At 35.1% G+C, this 19,148-nt stretch overlaps 1 protein-coding gene across 1 annotated transcript; it reads left to right on the forward strand.

Annotated features, from left to right (window-relative positions):
- Nucleotides 1-1,120: 1,120 nt before the first annotated feature.
- KLRF1 (killer cell lectin like receptor F1) lies at nucleotides 1,121-18,222 on the forward strand. Its single transcript, NM_001079918.1, has 6 exons — nucleotides 1,121-1,218; nucleotides 5,907-6,005; nucleotides 6,876-7,025; nucleotides 15,356-15,495; nucleotides 15,868-15,980; nucleotides 17,964-18,222. Exons 1-6 carry the CDS (start codon nucleotides 1,134-1,136, stop codon nucleotides 18,070-18,072), a joined length of 696 nt encoding a protein of 231 aa, NP_001073387.1. The 5' UTR covers nucleotides 1,121-1,133; the 3' UTR covers nucleotides 18,073-18,222.
- The last annotated feature ends 926 nt before the right edge of the window (nucleotides 18,223-19,148 follow it).

Here is a 19,148-nt window from a genome sequence, read left to right on the forward strand (position 1 = left end):
ACTTATGCACCTTTGATGGGAGTGTAAATTAGTTCAACCATTATGAAAGATAGCATGGTGATTCCTTAAAGACCTAAAACCAGAAATTTGACCCAGCAATCCCGTTACTGGTATACACCCAAAGGAATATAAATCTATCATAAAGACAAATGCATGCATCTGTTCATGGCAGCACTGTTGACAATAGCAAAGACATGCAATCAACCTAAATGTCCATCAATGGTAGACTGGATAAAGAAAATGTGATACACATATACAAAGGAATACTATGCAGCTATAAAAAAAGAATGAGATGATGTCCATTGCAGGAACCTAGATGAAGCTAGAGGCCATTACCCTTAACAAACTAATGGAGGAACAGAAAACCAAATACCACATGTTCTCACTAATAATTGGGATCTAAATGATGAGCACACATGTACACATAGAGAAGAATGACAGACACCGGGGCCTACTTGAAGGTGGAGGGTGAGAGCAGGGGCAGGATCAGAAAAACATAACTATGTAGTACTAGTCTGAATACCTGGGTGATGAAATAATATGTACAACAAACCCCTGTGACATGATTTTACCTATATAACAAACCTACACATGTAGCCCTGAACCTAAAAGTTAAAAAAAAATCAAATTATACTGTTAAATTATTAGCATGATTTATAAACAATATTGTTTTAGGATAAAGAATTTAATTGCTTGGCAATTGCAAGTTATTAAATTAAATATCAATATGTTAGGGAGGGTAATTCAAATGATATAAATATTTAGGCTATAACAAAAGGCAGCTATATGTTATTAACCTCACCTCAAAAAAGGGCATAATTTCCATTCCCTTGACTTTAAGGGTAAATTAAGAGAAATTTGTAAAGCACTCAAAAGAATATTCAATTCAATATGTGGTGGACAGTTGAGAAATTATGTGTTATCTATGTCATGGGAAGGCAACTTTTAAAAAGAAAACATTTCCTCTGAGGTTTTCACAAATAAGTGAAACTGTGAACCCTCATATGTACTGTGAAAGGACAATTTGAGGAGCATCTCTGATTAGCAGCAGCTTTATTATTCTTTCCTCATTTCATGTTATGCTTAATAAAACAAAACATACCTGTATACACACACATTCACTCACATTGAAGATGCAAGATGAAGAAAGATACATGACATTGAATGTACAGTCAAAGAAAAGGAGTTCTGCCCAAACATCTCAACTTACATTTAAAGGTATGGAATTTAATTTCTTTTTTTCAATTGGTGTGAATTAACATGGTAGTTTCCCGTATCCTGTTCCATTGTGTTATTGGACCGTTTCAGTATTTGGGTGCTTTTCTTTCTCTATCTCTGTATCTCTCTCCCCTGTCCTCTCTTCCAATATTAATAATGATTTAAAAATAACAACCTCTCTTACCATTTAAGAAACACCAGTTGCCGGCACTATACAGAAAGTTTTATCTATGTTCCTTCATTTAATCTTACAAATTTACTATGAGATAATCTCTCTCTCTCCCATTTATCAATGTGGAACTAACACTTACTTGTAATATTTTGTCTGATATAATTTCTTAAGGACATTCTCTGAGGAAATATACACACTCAATTAAAATTAACAATTTCAAATTAGTGAATATTTGGTGCCATTCACCTCCTTATCATTCACAGAATATGGTGTTTTAATGCTTTTTTTTTTTTTTTTTTTGAGACGGAGTTTCACTGTTGTTGCCCAGGCTGGAGTGCAATGGCATGATCTCGGCTCACTGCAACCTCTGCCTCCCAGGTTCAAGCAATTCTCCTGCCTCAGCCTCCTGAGTAGCTGAGATTATAGGTGCCCGCCACCACGCCCGGCTAATTTTTTGTATTTTTAGTAGAGATGGGGTTTTACCATGTTGGCCAGGCTGGTCTTGAACTCCTGACCTCAGGTGATCCACCCACCTCAGTCTTCCAAAGTGTTGGGATTATAGGCATGAGCCACCGCGCCCAGCCTTTAATACTAATTTTTAATTCAACTTCTCAAAAACTTTAAAATATGCTTTTTCACCAAGTTGACTCAAAATAAAGTTTATACACCAGCAATCAACATTTTAATTTGCTACTTCAAGCATACCCTCCATACACAGTGCAATTCCATCATGCCACCTTAATGTGATTTGGCAAAAGAGATAAGCAGAAATTAAAGACACAAATAATCACAGTTATAGAGACTGTCTGTTCTGTTCTGTTGCTTTCTAAATATTTCTCTTTTAATAACTTCACCCATGAAAATTTTAGTTATCTCTTGAGTCCTTCCACAAGTATCATCCATCACTGATTCATCTTAGAGTTACATACGTGCTATGTATAAGAAATTTATTGCTTCTTTCATGTGAATTTTTAGATTCCCATATTTTCAAGTCTTTACTTCCTACATTCAATTTTTATTTCATTTTTGGAAACCAGAGATATTAAACCTGAAAGACTACAACACGTAGTGACTTCTCTGAAGACTTTTTTCCACACTCTGTTCATAAATGTCTGTCTGAAGCAAAAATGTGCAGATTTTCAGCTCCCAGATATTTAAGTGACACATACTAATATTTATGTCTTGTACCTTTAGCTAATATTTATTAAAGCTTGAGGTAAGACGTATTTTATGTGAATTAGATTGACAATGTGAGCCTTGGGGTTATGATGTTCATTCATTTAACTTAATTTTGTGATGACATATTTGTAAATCTTTTCTCATATATTGAAAAACCTTTGTTGCCAGTGATAGTAAGAAATTACATAATTGCTCTATCCCACTATACATATGTAGTAGTTTCAGAATCACTATAGAAATAATATTATAATAATAGTTACTTAAAACAGATTAAAATGTTTTGCGGTTTTAAAAAATCCTGAAGATATATTCCATTGAGCATGCACAGTTAAATGTTTTAAAATCACTTTAAGTAATTCCTCTCTCTATAGTGAAGACACTTAACAATACCTGGTTAGATTCCTTTTCTTCATTTTTTATGGATTTTTTTTCATTTTTGTTTAACTTACTTTATAGTAGCATAAAACATTTACATATTTTCAGTCAAACTTATATAATGAGGGGCCAAGTGTGGTGGCTCATGCCATTAATCCCAGCACTTTGGAAGGCCGAGGCAGGATGATCGCTTGAGGCCAGGAGTTCAAGACCTTCCTGGGCAACAAATCAAGACCCCCATCTCTACAAACAATAGAGATAAAAAATTAATCAGTCATGGTGGCACATGCCTGTAGTCCTAGCTACACAGGGTGCTCAGGAGGGAGGATCTCTGAGCCCAGGAGCTCAAGGTTACAAAGAGCTCTAATGGTGCCACTGCACTCCGACCTGAGCAACAGAGTGAGACCCTGTCTCAAATAAATAAATAAAAATTTAAAAAGTTAAAAAAATTACTTTCAGAGAAATCCACCTTGCATAAATCCAGCACCCTTCATAAAATTTACCATTTTGTATTTCTATATTTCCAGTGTTTACTTAGCTATTCTCACTCTTTTGTTCTTTCAGATAACTTTATAAAAAATTATTCAGGCTCACTCACCACAAACAACAAAAAATAAAACAACCCGATGTAGCTTTTACGTCTAAATTACTTCCTAGTCTGTCATTAAGCTTAGGGAGAATTTATATTTTTGACACATGGTTTTCTTATCCAAGAACATGATCAAATTAATGTTACTCAGTTTTCGGTTAGTTTTGTTTTGTTTTGTTTGTGTTGGGTTGGGACACTTGTTGAGTTTCTGTCTAGTTTTCTTTTTGTTTTTTTTGGTTAACTATCCGTAAGCAATGAATTTCTTTCATCTATGTTTTCACAGTGGTTACTGGATTATACAGGGCACTGATTTTAGTATGTTATTTTTATAAATGCAGCTACTATTTTTTGTTTCTGGAATTAACGGTATTTTTTCAATTGATTCTTTTATTTTACCAAATCTGCACTCACATTACCTTCAAATAATTTTACCTTCTTTTTCTAATATTTCTACCTGTAATTAGAATATTTTTCTTCATTGAATTATATATTACCTCTTCGTATTAAAAAGTAGTGGAGATTTGAGCTATCTTTCTTTTTCGGGACTTAAGCAGAAAAGCTTCTTTCAGTTTTCTCAATTGAATAAGATGTTAGCTTCATTAGACATAAAACTATTATGTTGAACAAGTATCTATTAATTTCTGTTTTTTAACATAAAGATATAAGATTTTATCAATTTCATTTTTTACATCTATTGAGATGATGATAGATTTTTTTCCCTAACTTTATTAACATAATATTAATATGGATTTCCTCCTATTGAATAATCTTTATATTCCTAGAATAAACCAATCATGGTTATAATATATTTTGGTTGCTGATAATGTATTTACCATTTTTGTACAGACATTCATAAGACTGATTTTGTTTTTCCATTTTATTATTTCTGGTTTTGGGTGGTTAAAAGGCTTGTGTTTTAACCATTATAAGTTAAATTAAACCATTTCCTTATAGGAGAAAACACAGGACAATGAAAGTTTTACTTTCTCCATTATTCAGCATCTTTTAAAATTTTTTTTTACTTTTATTTTTATTTTATTATTTTTTTTTGAGATGGAGTCTCGCTCTGTCGCCCAGGCTGGAGTGCAGTGGCGCGATCTCGGCTCACTACAACCTGTAGTGCTTAGGAGAAATAATTCAGTCTGAGTTGAATTTCAACTACCTTCCACAACTTTTTTTCCTAATGTTTTCTGATAATTATTTTTTAAGTTTTAAAATAAATATATGACTTTTTTAAGACACATGCTTGATTTCTTGGAATTTCTTATCAATATTAATATATCAAAAATTCAAAAATAATCTCAGAAATGTGGAGTATTCATTAAATGAATTCTGATAAAATTATTTTAATATCTTTGACAATGTTATGATAAGAGAAAACCTGCAAACTATTTATCTAAAATATCATTCTATAGGGTTCATCATGTGCTTTCTTGACAGGGCTTGACAGCGTCAAATGTAGTTTCTCTATTTTCTCAGGTTTAAAGAGTATTTAGAATATAAATTTCAGCATTAGTAATTCAATTTATTGACTGAACAATAAGAATAATTTCGGTTACAATAGAGGATTCTTATCAATTATTATGATAGATTTACATAAATTATCTTTGATAAGGACAAAATGTTTCACAAAGTATAGATATTCACTTATTCAGTATAACATAATTATTCATGTAATTTCATAAGTCAGTGCCCAGCAGACCTAAATCCTCTGGATGAGACTCTCTACTCTCTGTCCAATGATAGCAGTTTCTTGAATAATAATCATTGAACAAGCACTCTTATCTTAAACCTGACAGTGTAAGTCTATGAAAAATAAAACAGTTCTTAAAAGTTTAGCATGTAATAAGAAGATGAAATATTATTCATGACTTACAAAGGATTTTAGGGTTTTTTTGATTAAAATAGCAGGATACCTAAAGCCATATTTAGTTCTGATTCATCCTTAGTAAATAAAAAAGGCTCAAAGGACTTGTAAGTGTTATATTAATGATTAATTAGAAAGTGTTTATGTGGATACACATGTATTATCTGTAAATGCATGTGCATGTGCATGAGTGCATGTGTCTCTGCAATGGTTGGAAAATTATTCAGTGCATAGAGTAAAATTCTTTCTACAAGTTAATAATGTTAAATATTAGCAATTTCTTAGGATTTGATATGACACGTATCATAGCTTCTGACCATCAAGAGTGTTATCATTATTAAATAAATGTATATATTTTTGTATTTACTTAGCCTTCATGCTTTTGATTGCCTAATATCTTTTGAAACCAAAACTAATATTTTATACAATCCTATTATTACAATTGCTATTGTATTACTTCCTGGAAACATACTTTTCTAAACTAATTTATGTGATTAATGTCTCAGATTATTCAGTGATGTTGCACTGGTATAAAATCTTACTGGGAATATCTGGATCCGTGAATGGTATTCTCACTTTGACTTTGATCTCCTTGATCCTGTTGGGTAAGTTTAGAAGATCTTAATTAAATAAAAATATGAAAGATGTTTACTTGTCTCTTATAAATCTTTTTATAATTATTCATTCATTCTTCACTGCATTAACCAAGATTGAATTAGAAGCTACTGCATGTAAAGCTCTATTAGTACACTCCACAGTGCTATATTTAATATGCAGTCAAATCAGGTAAGTATCTTGCCCTCAAGTGGCATACAGTCTAATACGGAGAAAGGAGTGTATGTGTAGAGTGTGTGTGTGTGTGTGTGTGTGTATGTGTGGTATTTGAAACCATTTTTCTGTGTTTCTTGGATACTTTAATAGATAAAATTTTACTGTTTTGCTTAAATATTTTAATATATTTTATCTAAGGTTGCATTTAGTTTGCTTTTCCTTTTGTCCAACAAATATTCACTGAGCAACTACAATACTCCAAATATTACAAATTCCCCAAAATTTTTAAGAAAAGAATAGTCAGGGTGAGGAATGTGATATTCTAGTGGGAGAAGCAGGTACTAAGTAATTATGGTACAATGTGCTGACTACAGTGTTGGAGGCTGCAGCAAAACATTAAGAAAGGATGAAAAGAGCCTATATACTTCCCTGAGCAGAAACTTGGCTTTATTTATTATTGTATTACCAGTTCGTAGGAATGCCTGGCATAGAATAGATTCTCACCAAATACGTGTTGTATAAATGAATTGATTGTATAATATTTTGAATTCTTTCCATCAGTAGACATGAAAATTTTAAAAAGATCCTAGTGACCGTTTCAATTATTTCTTGTTCCAATCATCAGAATCATTCCATTGAATGTGTCCCTGAGACATTCCATAGAGAAGATATTTACCTAACCTTAAAATAGTCCTGTATTCAAGTTTCTCAGGGAGTATTGCTAAAATGCCAAAAAGGAAGTTGTTCAAATGCCACTCAGTATGAGGACACTGGAGATCTAAAAGTGAATAATGGCACAAGAAGAAATATAAGTAATAAAGACCTTTGTGCTTCGAGATCTGCAGACCAGACAGGTATGTCTCAAGGCTTTGGCTTATCCTAGTTTTAATCTTTTGGACTCTCTAAATGTGAAGTATTTTTGAACAGGTATGCAATAGATTAAAGTAACAAGTAAAGGTTTGGTATAAGTCTACTTTTCATTCAAAACTCGATTTAGGTATCTTTAAACTTGTTGCAGTGGGAGAAAATGGTAAAACAACACAAGAAATAGGCTCTGCCCTCCAGGAATTTAAAATCCAGTTGATACATATAAATATGGAAAGTTAGTTGTTATTAAAAAGCAGTATGTAAATAGCCATTCTTGTTTGTCACTTATTTATTCTTCTTTTTCTGAAATACAGACTGGATAAAAGTCAATATTTTAAAAATTATTCATTATGATTTTAAGGTTAGACTTTTAAGCTTAGAAATTCCAGTCATACAGAATTTTGAAAACATTACCTTCTATTTTTAAATGTTTAACTTTTTTTTTTTTTTTTTTTTGAGCAACAAGGCTGTTTATTTCACCTGGGTGCAGGCGGGCTGAGTCCGAAAAGAAGAGTCAGCGAAGGGGAGATAGGAGTGAGGCCGTTTTATAGGATTTGGGTAGGTTAAGGAAAATTACAGTCGAAGAAGGTAATTCTCTGGCAGGCAGGAGTGGGGGTCACAAGGTGCTCAGTGGGGGAGCTTTTTGAGCCACGATGAGCCAGGAGAAGGACTTTCACAAGGTAGTGTCATCAGTTAAGGCATGGACTGGCCATTTTCACTTCTTTTATGGTGGAATGTCATCAGTTAAGACAGGAACAAGCCATTTTCACTTCTTTTGTGATTCTTCAGTTACTTCAGGCCATCTGGGCGTATATACGTTCAGGTCACAGGGGATGCGATGGCTTAGCTTGGGCTCAGAGGCCTGACAGTCCTGCCTTCTTACAGTAATAAGAAAAATAACATAAAATAGTACTGAAGTGTTGGGGCAGCGAAAAATAAATTTGGGGGCGGGGGGTAGCATGGAGAGATAATGGGCGATGTTTCTCAGGGCTTCTTCGAGCGGGATTAGGTGTGGCGTGGGAACCTAGAGTGGGAGAGGTCAACTTGCAGGAGGATTTTGTGGTAAGGGGTGATATTGTGGGGTTGTTGGAAGGAGCATTTGTTGTATAGAATGATTGGTGATGGCCTGGATACGGTTTTGGATGAATTGAGAAACTAAACGGCAGATACAAGGTCCGAATAAAAGAAGGAGAAAAATAGGTATTAAAGGACTAAGAATTGGGAGGACCCAGTACATCCAGTTAGAGAGTGTCCAAGGGCGTTCAGCATAATTACTTGCTTGGTTGGCAAGTTTTTGGACCCTATCCTTGAGTTTTCTTATGTTGTCATACACCAGGCCAGATTGATTTAGGTAAAAACAACACTCTTCATTTAAGAATATACAGAGTCCTCCTTTTTCAGCAGTGACTAAGTCAAGGCCTCGGCGGTTTTGGAGGATAACTGCAGCTAAAGAGTCAACTTGGGCCTGGAGGACTGATAAAGTTTGTGATATGTCTGTGATGCTAGCAGAGAAGTCATTAGAGAGGCTAAGGAAGGTCGTGACAGAGGTTGAAATGCCTCCTATTCCAGTACCGAGAGCAATAGTGGAGGCAGAAAGTCCTAAACCAACAAGCAAGGGAATTAGTGGAATAACACTTTTTTGTCATGTTGGTGTCATGAGGGGAACAGGGAGCTCTTCGGTCCTATTTGCAAATTGAATTTTGGGAGTAAGGAAAACTAGTGTGCATGTGCCTGTCCAATTAGCAGGTAGACACATGGAGGTAGAGGATCCACAGAAGAAGAAGAGGCCTTGTGCGAGGCAAAACTGGAGATGCAAAGTAAAAAGATGAGGAGTGCTGAAAGGGGTGTCTTGTAGCCAGACTCCTGGGGATCCAGCTAGGGCGACAGCCGTCAGAGGTTGTAATGGGGACTGATGAGGTAACTGCGTAGAGGGGGAGGTTCCATTTTCATGGTATATGAGAAAATGTTGAGTGTCTATGAGCTACCTTTCACTGTTATTTTCGGGGCTGGGTATAAGTAAACAAGAAGAGGGCCTGGGAGGAGGGTCTGACGAGCAAGGGGAAGGTAGCCGAGGATGGAGTGAAATACAGGGTAAGTGTCTTCCTAAGCAATAATTACTGCTAATGTTTTTAAGTTTGCCAGTATTGATAGAGGGCTTTTCTGTAATACAGAGCTGGAAGGCTCCAATTGTTTTGGTGACATGCGTAGCTGGACTTTGGAGATGAAGAGTAAAGGAACATGGAGAAGGTGAAGGGTTACTAGGGGAATTCCAGTGGGTCTTTGCCGAGAGATACATAAAGGAGTGGCCACAGGAATAGGAATAGTAGTTTGTGTTGTGAGAGGTCCAAATATGGGGGGAGTAGAGTTGATATAAGGAGAAAGGTTTTTTAAGTAAGTGTGGAGGAGGGCGGCAGCTTGCTGATATGAAATGTCTGGGGAGGTCTTGCTGGACCTGTCTAGAAAGTAAATGAGTTCTTCAGGAGGGTAAAGGTGAGGGCTGTTAAAGGAAGTTCAGAGGTATAGGGAGACAGATGTTGCCCAGTCTATATGTAAGGTGGGGGCAGCTGTGTAGGCACTGGAAGAAAGGGAAATGCAAAGCCAGCAGTTGTTCAATAAGGAGAGATTAGAAATGGCTAGGAGAGAATAAGTAAGGTTGGTAGTGTGGTGGAGATAGCTGGGGAGAGGTAGAGGGTGACATAAGAATGGGAATGATCCCTTCATTCTATTAGGTCTGTTTGTCCTTACGCTACTTTTTGCAACAGGGCTTTACAAAGTTACCCCCACTACTTGGACCGAGCCCCAAAAACTAGTCATCCCTACTATCTTCTGTCTAGTCATACTCCTATTCACCATTCTCAACTACTTATAAATGCCCTACTCTTGTTTACACTGCCGGTTTACACTGTTTTTCCAAGCCATCACAGCTGATATCTCTTGGCACTATCCCCAAACCGCCAGTCTTAACTCCCTCTTAGAGTGGATAGGTGATCTTTGCTGGCAGGGGACCCTCCAATACTTCCACCCTGATGAAGTTCTATTCTTTACTTTTAAGTTTAACTTTTTGATACTTAACTGATCATTTTGACATTTGTTTTATTGTATGAGATGATATATTATGACTTTCCAGATAAATGTATAATTATTATAAAAGGATTTTTTTCTAATCTACTAGTTCGTATTTCCTCCTTTATCATACGTGAAAATTTTATATATTTTATGTTCTACTTATTGACACTGTCTTCATTTGGCTTATCTGTCTGTTTTACAGGTATATTTCCCAAACTAATAGATATTGTAGCTTTACCTCATATTTTATTGTCTCCCTATCTGTAATATCTGTCATTGTGTTGGGTATCATTGCAATGACACCTTAGAAAAGTTAAGGCGGCTTTGGTAGGTAAACATGGAATCATGTACATGGCATTAAACATTAATTAAAGTAGCTATAAATACTGTATATTGAGCTACAATATATTTATTTCCTATTCCTTTTCTTAGCTGAGGTACAATTCAAAATTTGAACCTTTAAAAGTAAACAATTTCATGATGTTTAGAACCTTCAAACGTTGTGAACTACCATGTTTATCTAGTTGAAAAACTTTTCCCAAAAATAAATCCCTTACATACCCAACAAGCAAATCACTCTCCATTCTCTCTCCCCTTAGCCTCTGACAACTACAAATCTTCTTTCAGTCTATATGGATTTACCTATTCTGGATTTTCATGGAATAGAATCACACAATATTTGGCCTTGGGCTTCTTTCACTTAGCATAATGTTTTTAAAGTTCATCCACATTTTATTCCTTTTTATGGGTGAAAAATAGTCCATTGTGCGTGTATATCTATAAATATAGATACATATATACTTATATGTATCTCTATATCTATAAATACATATATATTTATATGTATCTCTATATCTATAAATATTTATAGTTTTATGTATATCTGTAAATATAGATATGCACAATGTTTTTGTGTGCAGAGCTTAAAGGTCAGCCAAAGGTGAGATCTTAGGACCTTTTCAGGTAATTTCTGAGCATGCATCCAGCCCAGGGCTTGTGCCTGGCCTTCCAGATTTTCAGGATTATGTGGGAGCTTTCCAAAGTCCTTATTCATGAAACAGCTCATTCTCTGGCTTTTCCTCTCAAGCTTTTCAGTCAGTCCTATTGTTTGTTCCAACTGTTATACCTTGCCTCATGTGACAAAAGCTAACACAGTCAACTTAATTTTTACAAACATCCTTTGGTAGCCTCAAGGCAGATATCTAAGTCTTCTTTACTGGCAGTGATATCTACTGCTAAAACAATTCAAGAGTCCATAGGTGCTCTGGATTTCATAGAAACTCATGAAAAACAAACTCAGTTACATGTTGTCTGCTAATTCTACAAATAACACCTCACCTGACTTGAATCAAAATTACTACTGATAGCAAGGCCACCTCTTTGCTAGGCCAAACAAACCAACTACAGCCAGGCCCCTGCTTCAGGGTGAGCCCTGAGAACAAGAGAGTTTATATCGGACCCCAAAAGACAAGCGGGTCCCAGGTTGGATAATCTCCGGTAAACTGGTGAAACAATTACAATACTTACTAGGGTTACATGACAACAGTGCCAGTCTACTCCTTAGCTTCTGGAGGCAATCTTTCCTTCTGCACCTCCCTCTGTATCCATGAACGGCAGGATCCTGCTCCCACATAGGGATATGGTGAGCATGAAAGCAGGGCTCTTCTCGTAGACATCCACTCTTTTACTATATTAATTGAGGTTGAGTCTTCAAAAAATAAACAACTTTGACTGGCTCTGACTGACTTTTAGACATGAATGCCCAAATTCCTCTTATTCCAGGAAGCACTCATAAGTTACAGTGATTTTTCTGGGGGGTGAGTAGCTTTGAGGAAGGGTAAATTAAAGAGGCAATTCCCTGCTCAAATATTAAAATTGGCCCCATTTTGCTAAAAGATGCTTTCATCCCGGTTGTCCCCCAAGACTATTCCTTTGTTCATCCTTGAAATGGACCTTCTCAGTCAGCACGTGATCTCATGGAAAGCTTTTACACTATTGGCGGGCACCACGTAGTGGAAAACAGTCAATCTTCCCTGCCACTGTGAGTGGTAAATGCTCCAAGATACCAACCAAGGCAAAGAACTGCAGGATTGTGGTCTGTTATAGCTGACTTTGTCAAAGGAATTCTATTCTTTACCATGTTGCCTTTTAACTTCCTGGTGTGGCCTACGTTTAAAGCCACTACTAGAGAGTGAAGGCTAACTATAGACTACAGGGAGTTAAGAACAATTATTCCTTTTATTAGAGCACCTCTATTGGATAATTGCTTTAATGAATGACCTTCAAAACATGGGTAAATAGTTTGGGTACAGACTTAGCTAACATGTTTTATTTAGTACACATTTTTCAGGAGAATCAATCACAATTTGCCTTCACATTTACTTGGTTGCTGCTATGAACTGAATTGTGCCCTCCCCCTAATTTATATATTAAAACTTTAATTCCCGAATGTGATGGGATTTGGAGACGGGGTCTTTAGAAAGTAATTAGATTTAGATGAGGCCATGTGGATGGGCCTTACTCAGTTTGGGGTGCAGCAGCTAATTACCATAAACTAGGTTGCTTATAAACAACAGATATTTATTCCTCACAGTTCTAAAGACTGGAAGACTGAGATCATGGTGCCAGCGTGGTTGGGTTCTGGTGAGGGCCCTCTTGTCTGTTGCAGACTGCCAGCTTCTCATTGTAATCTCTCATGGCAGATAGCAGAATGACTCAAGTTATCTCAGGACGCTTACAAGTACTAATCCCATTCTGATCATCTGTTCTTAGCTCCTAAATGCCCACCTCCTAATACCATCATATTGAGAGGCAGGATTTCAGCATATGAATTTTGGGGTATGCAAACATTCAGTTCATAAAAGTTTTACCTCTGAATTCCCAAAATTCATGTCGTTCTAACATGTCAAATGGAAAAGGCAACACACCAAAAGAGAAAGATATCAGATAGGAGTATTATATTCAGAACATAGAAAGAACACTTATAACTCAAAAACACAACCCAGTTTAAAAATGAACATTTAAAAATGAATAGACATTTCTCCAAAAAACACTATACAAAAGGCCAATAAGCACTTGAAGAGATGTTTAATATGATCATTCATTAGGGAAATATGAAATCAAAACCAGGGTGGAAAGCCACTGCACACCCTCCAGGATGGCTATAATCACACAAAAAGAGCAAGTGTTGGTGAGGATGTGGAGAAATTGCTCACATATTGCTGGTAGAAATGTAAAATTTTATAGTACTGTGGAAAACAGTTTGACAGTTCCTCAAATTATCACATGACCCAACCTTCAACTTTTAGGTATATATTTAATAAAATGGAAGACATATGTCCTTACAAAAATTTGTACATGAATGTTCATTGTAACAATATTCATAATAGCCAAAGAATGGAAGCAGCTCAGATGTCCGTCAGCTGATGAAGAGATAAACAAAATGCACTACATACATGTTATGAAATATTCTTACAACCATAAAATAGAATGTAGTACTGATACATGCTACAACTTTTATGAACCTTGAAAACATTGTGCTGAATGAATGAAAAAGCCAGATACAAAAGGCCACATATTGTATGATTCCATTTATATGAAAGGTCCATCATAGTTAAATCCATAGTGGCATAAAGCAGGCTAGTGGTCGCCAGGGCTGGGGGAGTAGAAGATGAATAGTGACTACTTAGTGTTTATATGTAATGAAAATGTTCTAGAATGAGATAGTAGTGATAGTTGTACATTGTGGGTGTATTAGAAGCCACTGCACTTGCACTTTAAAATGGCTAAAATGGTGAATTTTATGTTAAGTGAAGAAAAATAATCACGATAAAAAATAAATAAAAAGAGACAGATTGTAATGGGCCATAAGTTAAAATAGTTATATTGGCCTTTACATATATTTTTATATATATCTCACTTTTTCTCAATACTATGCCAAAAATCTCGGTATTTTCCATTTAATTTAATTTACCTTAATATTAAGCTAGGAAAATCAAAGAACTTCATAATATTTCAGTTATTAAGAGGTTGAAAATAAAGAAGTTGAAAATAAATTGTTATTCTTGACATAATTTAATCATTAATTAATATTAAGAGGGAGAAGGGGATACACATACAAAACTACAAGGAGAGCGATTTTAAAACTTTGTGTGGTTTTTACTTGCATTTCTTGTAATTATCAGTGATGTTAACGACGATGAGGTACTAACTCACACCAGTCAGAATGGCCATTATTAAAAAGTCAAAGAATAACGTGCTGGGGAGGGTGTGGAGAAAAAGGAATGCTTATACACTGGTGGTGGAAGCGTAAATTTGTTCAGCCATTATGGGAGACTGTGTGGCAATTCCTCAAAGACCTAAAGGCAGAAATACCCTTCAACCCCTCAATCCCATTACTGGGTATATACCCAAAGGAACGTAAATCATTCTATTATAAAGACACATGCATCTGTATGTTCATTGCAGCACTATTCACTATAGAAAAACACGGAATCAACCTAAATGCACATCAATAGTAGACTGGATAAAGAAAATGTGGTACATATACACCATGGAATACTATGAAGCCATAAAAATGAATGAGATCATGTTCTTTGCAGAAACATGGATGGAGCTGGAGGCTATTATCCTTAGCAAACTAATGCGGGAACAGAAAGCCAAACATTGCATGTTCTCACTTACAAGTGGGAGCTTAATGATGAGAACACATGGACACATAGAGGGAAAAAACACACACTGGGGCCTACTTGAGGGTGGAGGGTGGGAGGAGGGAGAGGATCAGAACAAATAACTAATGGGTACTGGGTGCTACTTGGATGTTGAAATAATCTGTACATCAAACCCCCATGACACAAATTTACCTATGTAACAAACCTGCACGTATACCCCTGAACTTAAAAGTTAAAAAAAACCTTTGTGTGGATAAATTCTAAGTGATACAAATTATATTTTATCTAATCTCTCAAATAGCTATTTTATTTTGTTCATGCTATTTTAGTCAATATAATAGATCTTGCATCAAAAATCCCATTATGTCTAGGTTTTGCTTCATCTCATTAAATTAATTGTCTTAATTCCCAAGGACCATCATTTGTGTTTTGGCCATCTTTTGTGTCTGGACAATTTGCTATAAGTGATTTTATTGTAGCTCAACTCTTATTTATACAACATGTAAGTATTGTTCTTATGGCCAATTTTCAGAGATGCATATGTAATTTAATTTCATTTTGTTTTCTACATTTCTCTGTAGTACTATGCCAATCAGAATGGCTCAAATACCAAGGGAAGTGTTATTGGTTCTCTAATGAGATGAAAAGTTGGAGTGACAGTTATGTGTATTGTTTGGAAAGAAAATCTCATCTACTAATCATACATGACCAACTTGAAATGGTAATTGGTCTAGTATCAGGGTTATGGCATCTTTGCAGTAAAAAATGGCTTTCCTCAAATATCTTTCCATCTTTGCATTAAATCATCATTTACCTTGATTGTCGAGTTTTGGGCACCCTCTTAAATTTTGTATTCCAAGTGAGTGCCTCACTTCTCAAGCTAGATCTGGCCCAAATTCATATCTTCAACTTGCAATTGTGTGTGTGTGTGTGTAACATATATATGATATAATGTGTGTATAAGTAAGATATGAATTGATTACCATAAGAATCCCTATGCAGAGTGCTTTTTTGCAATAACATTTAAAATATTCAGTGTGTCTGAATTGCTAAAATATTTTGTTCATTTAGTCCCTCATTGTCCACATTTTAGGCTTTTATACAGAAAAACCTAAGACAATTAAACTACGTATGGATTGGGCTTAACTTTACCTCCTTGAAAATGACATGGACTTGGGTGGATGATTCTCCAATAGATTCAAAGATGTGAGTCTTTCTTAAAAGGCAATCTGATTTATTGTTTATTGTAGAGTATGTCTCCTCCAGGTTCACCAAATTCAACTCTGAAATAGTTACTGGTACTACAGAATTCAAAAGAGTGAAAATTAATTTAGTATTTACAGGAGTAATGATGGATATTTTGATTTGATTTTTAAAGAAAAAGGATTTGAAAATGGTGGTTTATGATTTTAAAATTTCTCACACTTTATATAGAAAAGTAGATTGAATGAATGCAGTCTCTTATTTTTAAAGGTCTCAATGTTTTCTTTAGCCATCTTCAGTAATAAAATAAAACCAATGTGCATTTTTTGTGTTATGTGATTATCATAGTGTCAAAATACAAATGATGTATACAACATAGAACAAGATTATCCAAAAGTCTCGAACAAATGCATGGAATTATTGATTTTAAAAGTTCTATCAACATTTTTGTGTGCATTATTTTATAATAAAATATTTAATTAAAAATATAAACAGTAAAACAGGTAAATTCAAAATCCTATTCCTATGTTAGCAGGCAAGATAATGGTCCCCAAAGATGTCCACATTCTAATTCCAAAATGCTGTGAATGTGTTATTTTATATGGCAAAAGAGCCTTTGCAGGTATGATTAAATGAGGAATCTTGAGATAGGGATATTATGCTGGATTATCTGGGTGGCCCCAATTAAATCACAAGGGTCCTTAGAAGAGGGAGGAAGCAGAATTAGAGTCATACTGGGAGATATGAAGTGGAACACAGAGATTCATATGATGTGAAAGCACGTCTGTGAGCCAAGGCACGCAGGTGGCCTCGGATTCCTGCCTAGTACATCCAGAAGGTGACTCTGCAGACGTTTTGATCTTAGCCCTGTAGGGCAGTCTTGGGCTTCTGATACTCATAGGTGTAAGATAATAAATTAGCCTTGTTTTAGGCCACTACATTTGTGATAATTTGTCATAGTAGTGATAGAAAAATAGTACATTATAGTAACCAACTTAATGGTGTTATTGTATTATTTTCCCCTTATTTCTATTCATCATTAAATATTACATATTTTCTATCTGACTGCACTAAATCAATATAAAAAGTGAATAAAAAACATTATTTGGAATGCAGTGTAAAATTATGGATGTGTGTCATCTGAGAGCAGAGTTGTGTCACTGAACATCATGAAGTTGCCCAACTTGGTGTTGTCTTCATTCCAAATCCATTCATCACTACCCTTTAGGGTTGAGTTTTAAGTCTAGATCATGCTTGGAGATTTTTGTCCATAATATGTTCAATACAAAATTTAAAACTAAACTCGGACAAAGTGTATTTTCTAATATGAAAATTCAGTACTTACTTGCCCTTATCAATTTGGAAGCTTTGAAGATCATGTGCACCTTTTCCAAGATTCTTTCTTGAACTTTTTCCACAGGTCAAACAAATTTATCAGAATGTATCACTAACACTACATTATTTTATACGTAAATTTGTTAATATTTTTAATATGTTACATTATAAGTAAATAATGCAATAAATATGCAATTTATTATTTAGGTCATGCACAGTTCGTTTTGTGTATTGAGTTCTTTACAAACATCAATTCATATAACTGCTAAACAATATCATGAAGTATTATTATCATTCTTATACAATTAGATATAAGAAGGCAAGAGAGGTTGTTAAGTGAGGTGTCCAAATGGAGTTAATCTTATTTTTAATCTAACTGAACTACATGGGGCAAGAGGAGGAATACTAGAATGGGAATGTGGAGGGAAATTTATTCTTACTTCTGTTAGTTGCAGACTCTCTGGCAACTCTTGACCAACCACAGCTAACAAGGCTAAGTTACAGTTACTGTAATCGTTAGTGAATCCAAGTATGTAAAAATGCTTTGAAATTGTGAATTACTTTTTTATTTCAAAGAGGATATTAGCAGAAGACACAAATGGATGTCTTCAGCTACAGTGATTAACAAAGTATTTATTCTCTCTTCCCTAGATTCTTCATAAAGGGACCAGCTAAAGAAAACAGCTGTGCTGCCATTAAGGAAAGCAAAATTTACTCTGAAACCTGCAGCAGTGTTTTCAAATGGATTTGTCAGTATTAGAGTTTGACAAAATTCATAGTGAAATAATCAATGATCACTATTTTTGGCCTATTAGTTTCTAATATTAATCTCCAGGTGTAAGATTTTAAAGTGCAATGAAATGCCAAAATCTCTTCTCCCTTCTCCCTCCATCATCGACACTGGTCTAGCCGCAGAGTAACCCCTGTTAACAAACTAAAATGTACCCTTCAAAATTTTTACGTGATAGTATAAACCACTGTGACTTCATGTGATCATATCCAGGATTTTTATTCATCGCTTATTTTATGCCAAATGTGATCAAATTATGCCTGTTTTTCTGTATCTTGCGTTTTAAATTCTTAATAGTGTCCTAAACAAAATTTCTTATATTTCTAATGGTTGAATTATAATGTGGGTTTATACATTTTTTACCCTTTTGTCAAAGAGAATTAACTTTGTTTCCAGGCTTTTGCTATTCTTCACTCAGCTACAATAAACATCCTGAATGTTTTCTTAAATAGTAGCACCTTTATTTCTATGATAGAAGCCCGCCCTAAAAGTAGTATTTCTAGGTAAAAGTGTTAAATGTGTTGTTTTATATTTTATACAATTTTTATATGTTGCACTTTTCTTTCCAAATTTAGAAGCTTTCAAACTTATGAGAAGATATTAGGTGCAGAAAAAGAATATACTTATTTCCTTGAGCAGTGGTTTGTAATTCTCCTTGAAGAGGTCCTTCACATCCCTTGTAAGTTGGATTCCTAGGTATTTTATTCTCTTTGTAGCAATTGTGAATGGGAGTTCACTCATGATTTGGCTGTCTGTTTGTCTGTTATTGGTGTATAGGAATGCTTGTGATTTTTGCACCCTGATTTTTTACCCTGAGACTTTGCTGAAGTTGCTTATCAGCTTAAGGAGATTTTGGGCTGAGATGATAGTGTTTTCTAAATATACAATCATGTCATCTGCAAACAGGGACAATTTGACTTACTCTCTTACTATTTGAATATCCTTTTATTGCTTTCTCTTGCCTGATTGCCCTGGCCAGAACTTCCAATACTTAGTTGAATAGGAGTGGTGAGAGAGGGCATCCTTGTCTTGTACCGGTTTTCAAA

Source organism: Pan troglodytes, chromosome 10 (assembly GCF_028858775.2).
Source record: "Pan troglodytes isolate AG18354 chromosome 10, NHGRI_mPanTro3-v2.0_pri, whole genome shotgun sequence".
NCBI classification, from domain to species: domain Eukaryota; kingdom Metazoa; phylum Chordata; class Mammalia; order Primates; family Hominidae; genus Pan; species Pan troglodytes.

What these genes read in the sequence shown, in the direction of transcription:
- KLRF1 (NM_001079918.1), top strand. Translation starts at nt 1,134, where the DNA reads ATGCAAGATGAAGAAAGATACATGACATTGAATGTACAGTCAAAGAAA. An exon ending in ATCTCAACTTACATTTAAAG is followed by an intron (nt 1,219 to 5,906) that starts GTATGGAATTTA and finishes TTAATGTCTCAG; the next exon opens with ATTATTCAGTGATGTTGCAC. An exon ending in GATCTCCTTGATCCTGTTGG is followed by an intron (nt 6,006 to 6,875) that starts GTAAGTTTAGAA and finishes CCTGTATTCAAG; the next exon opens with TTTCTCAGGGAGTATTGCTA.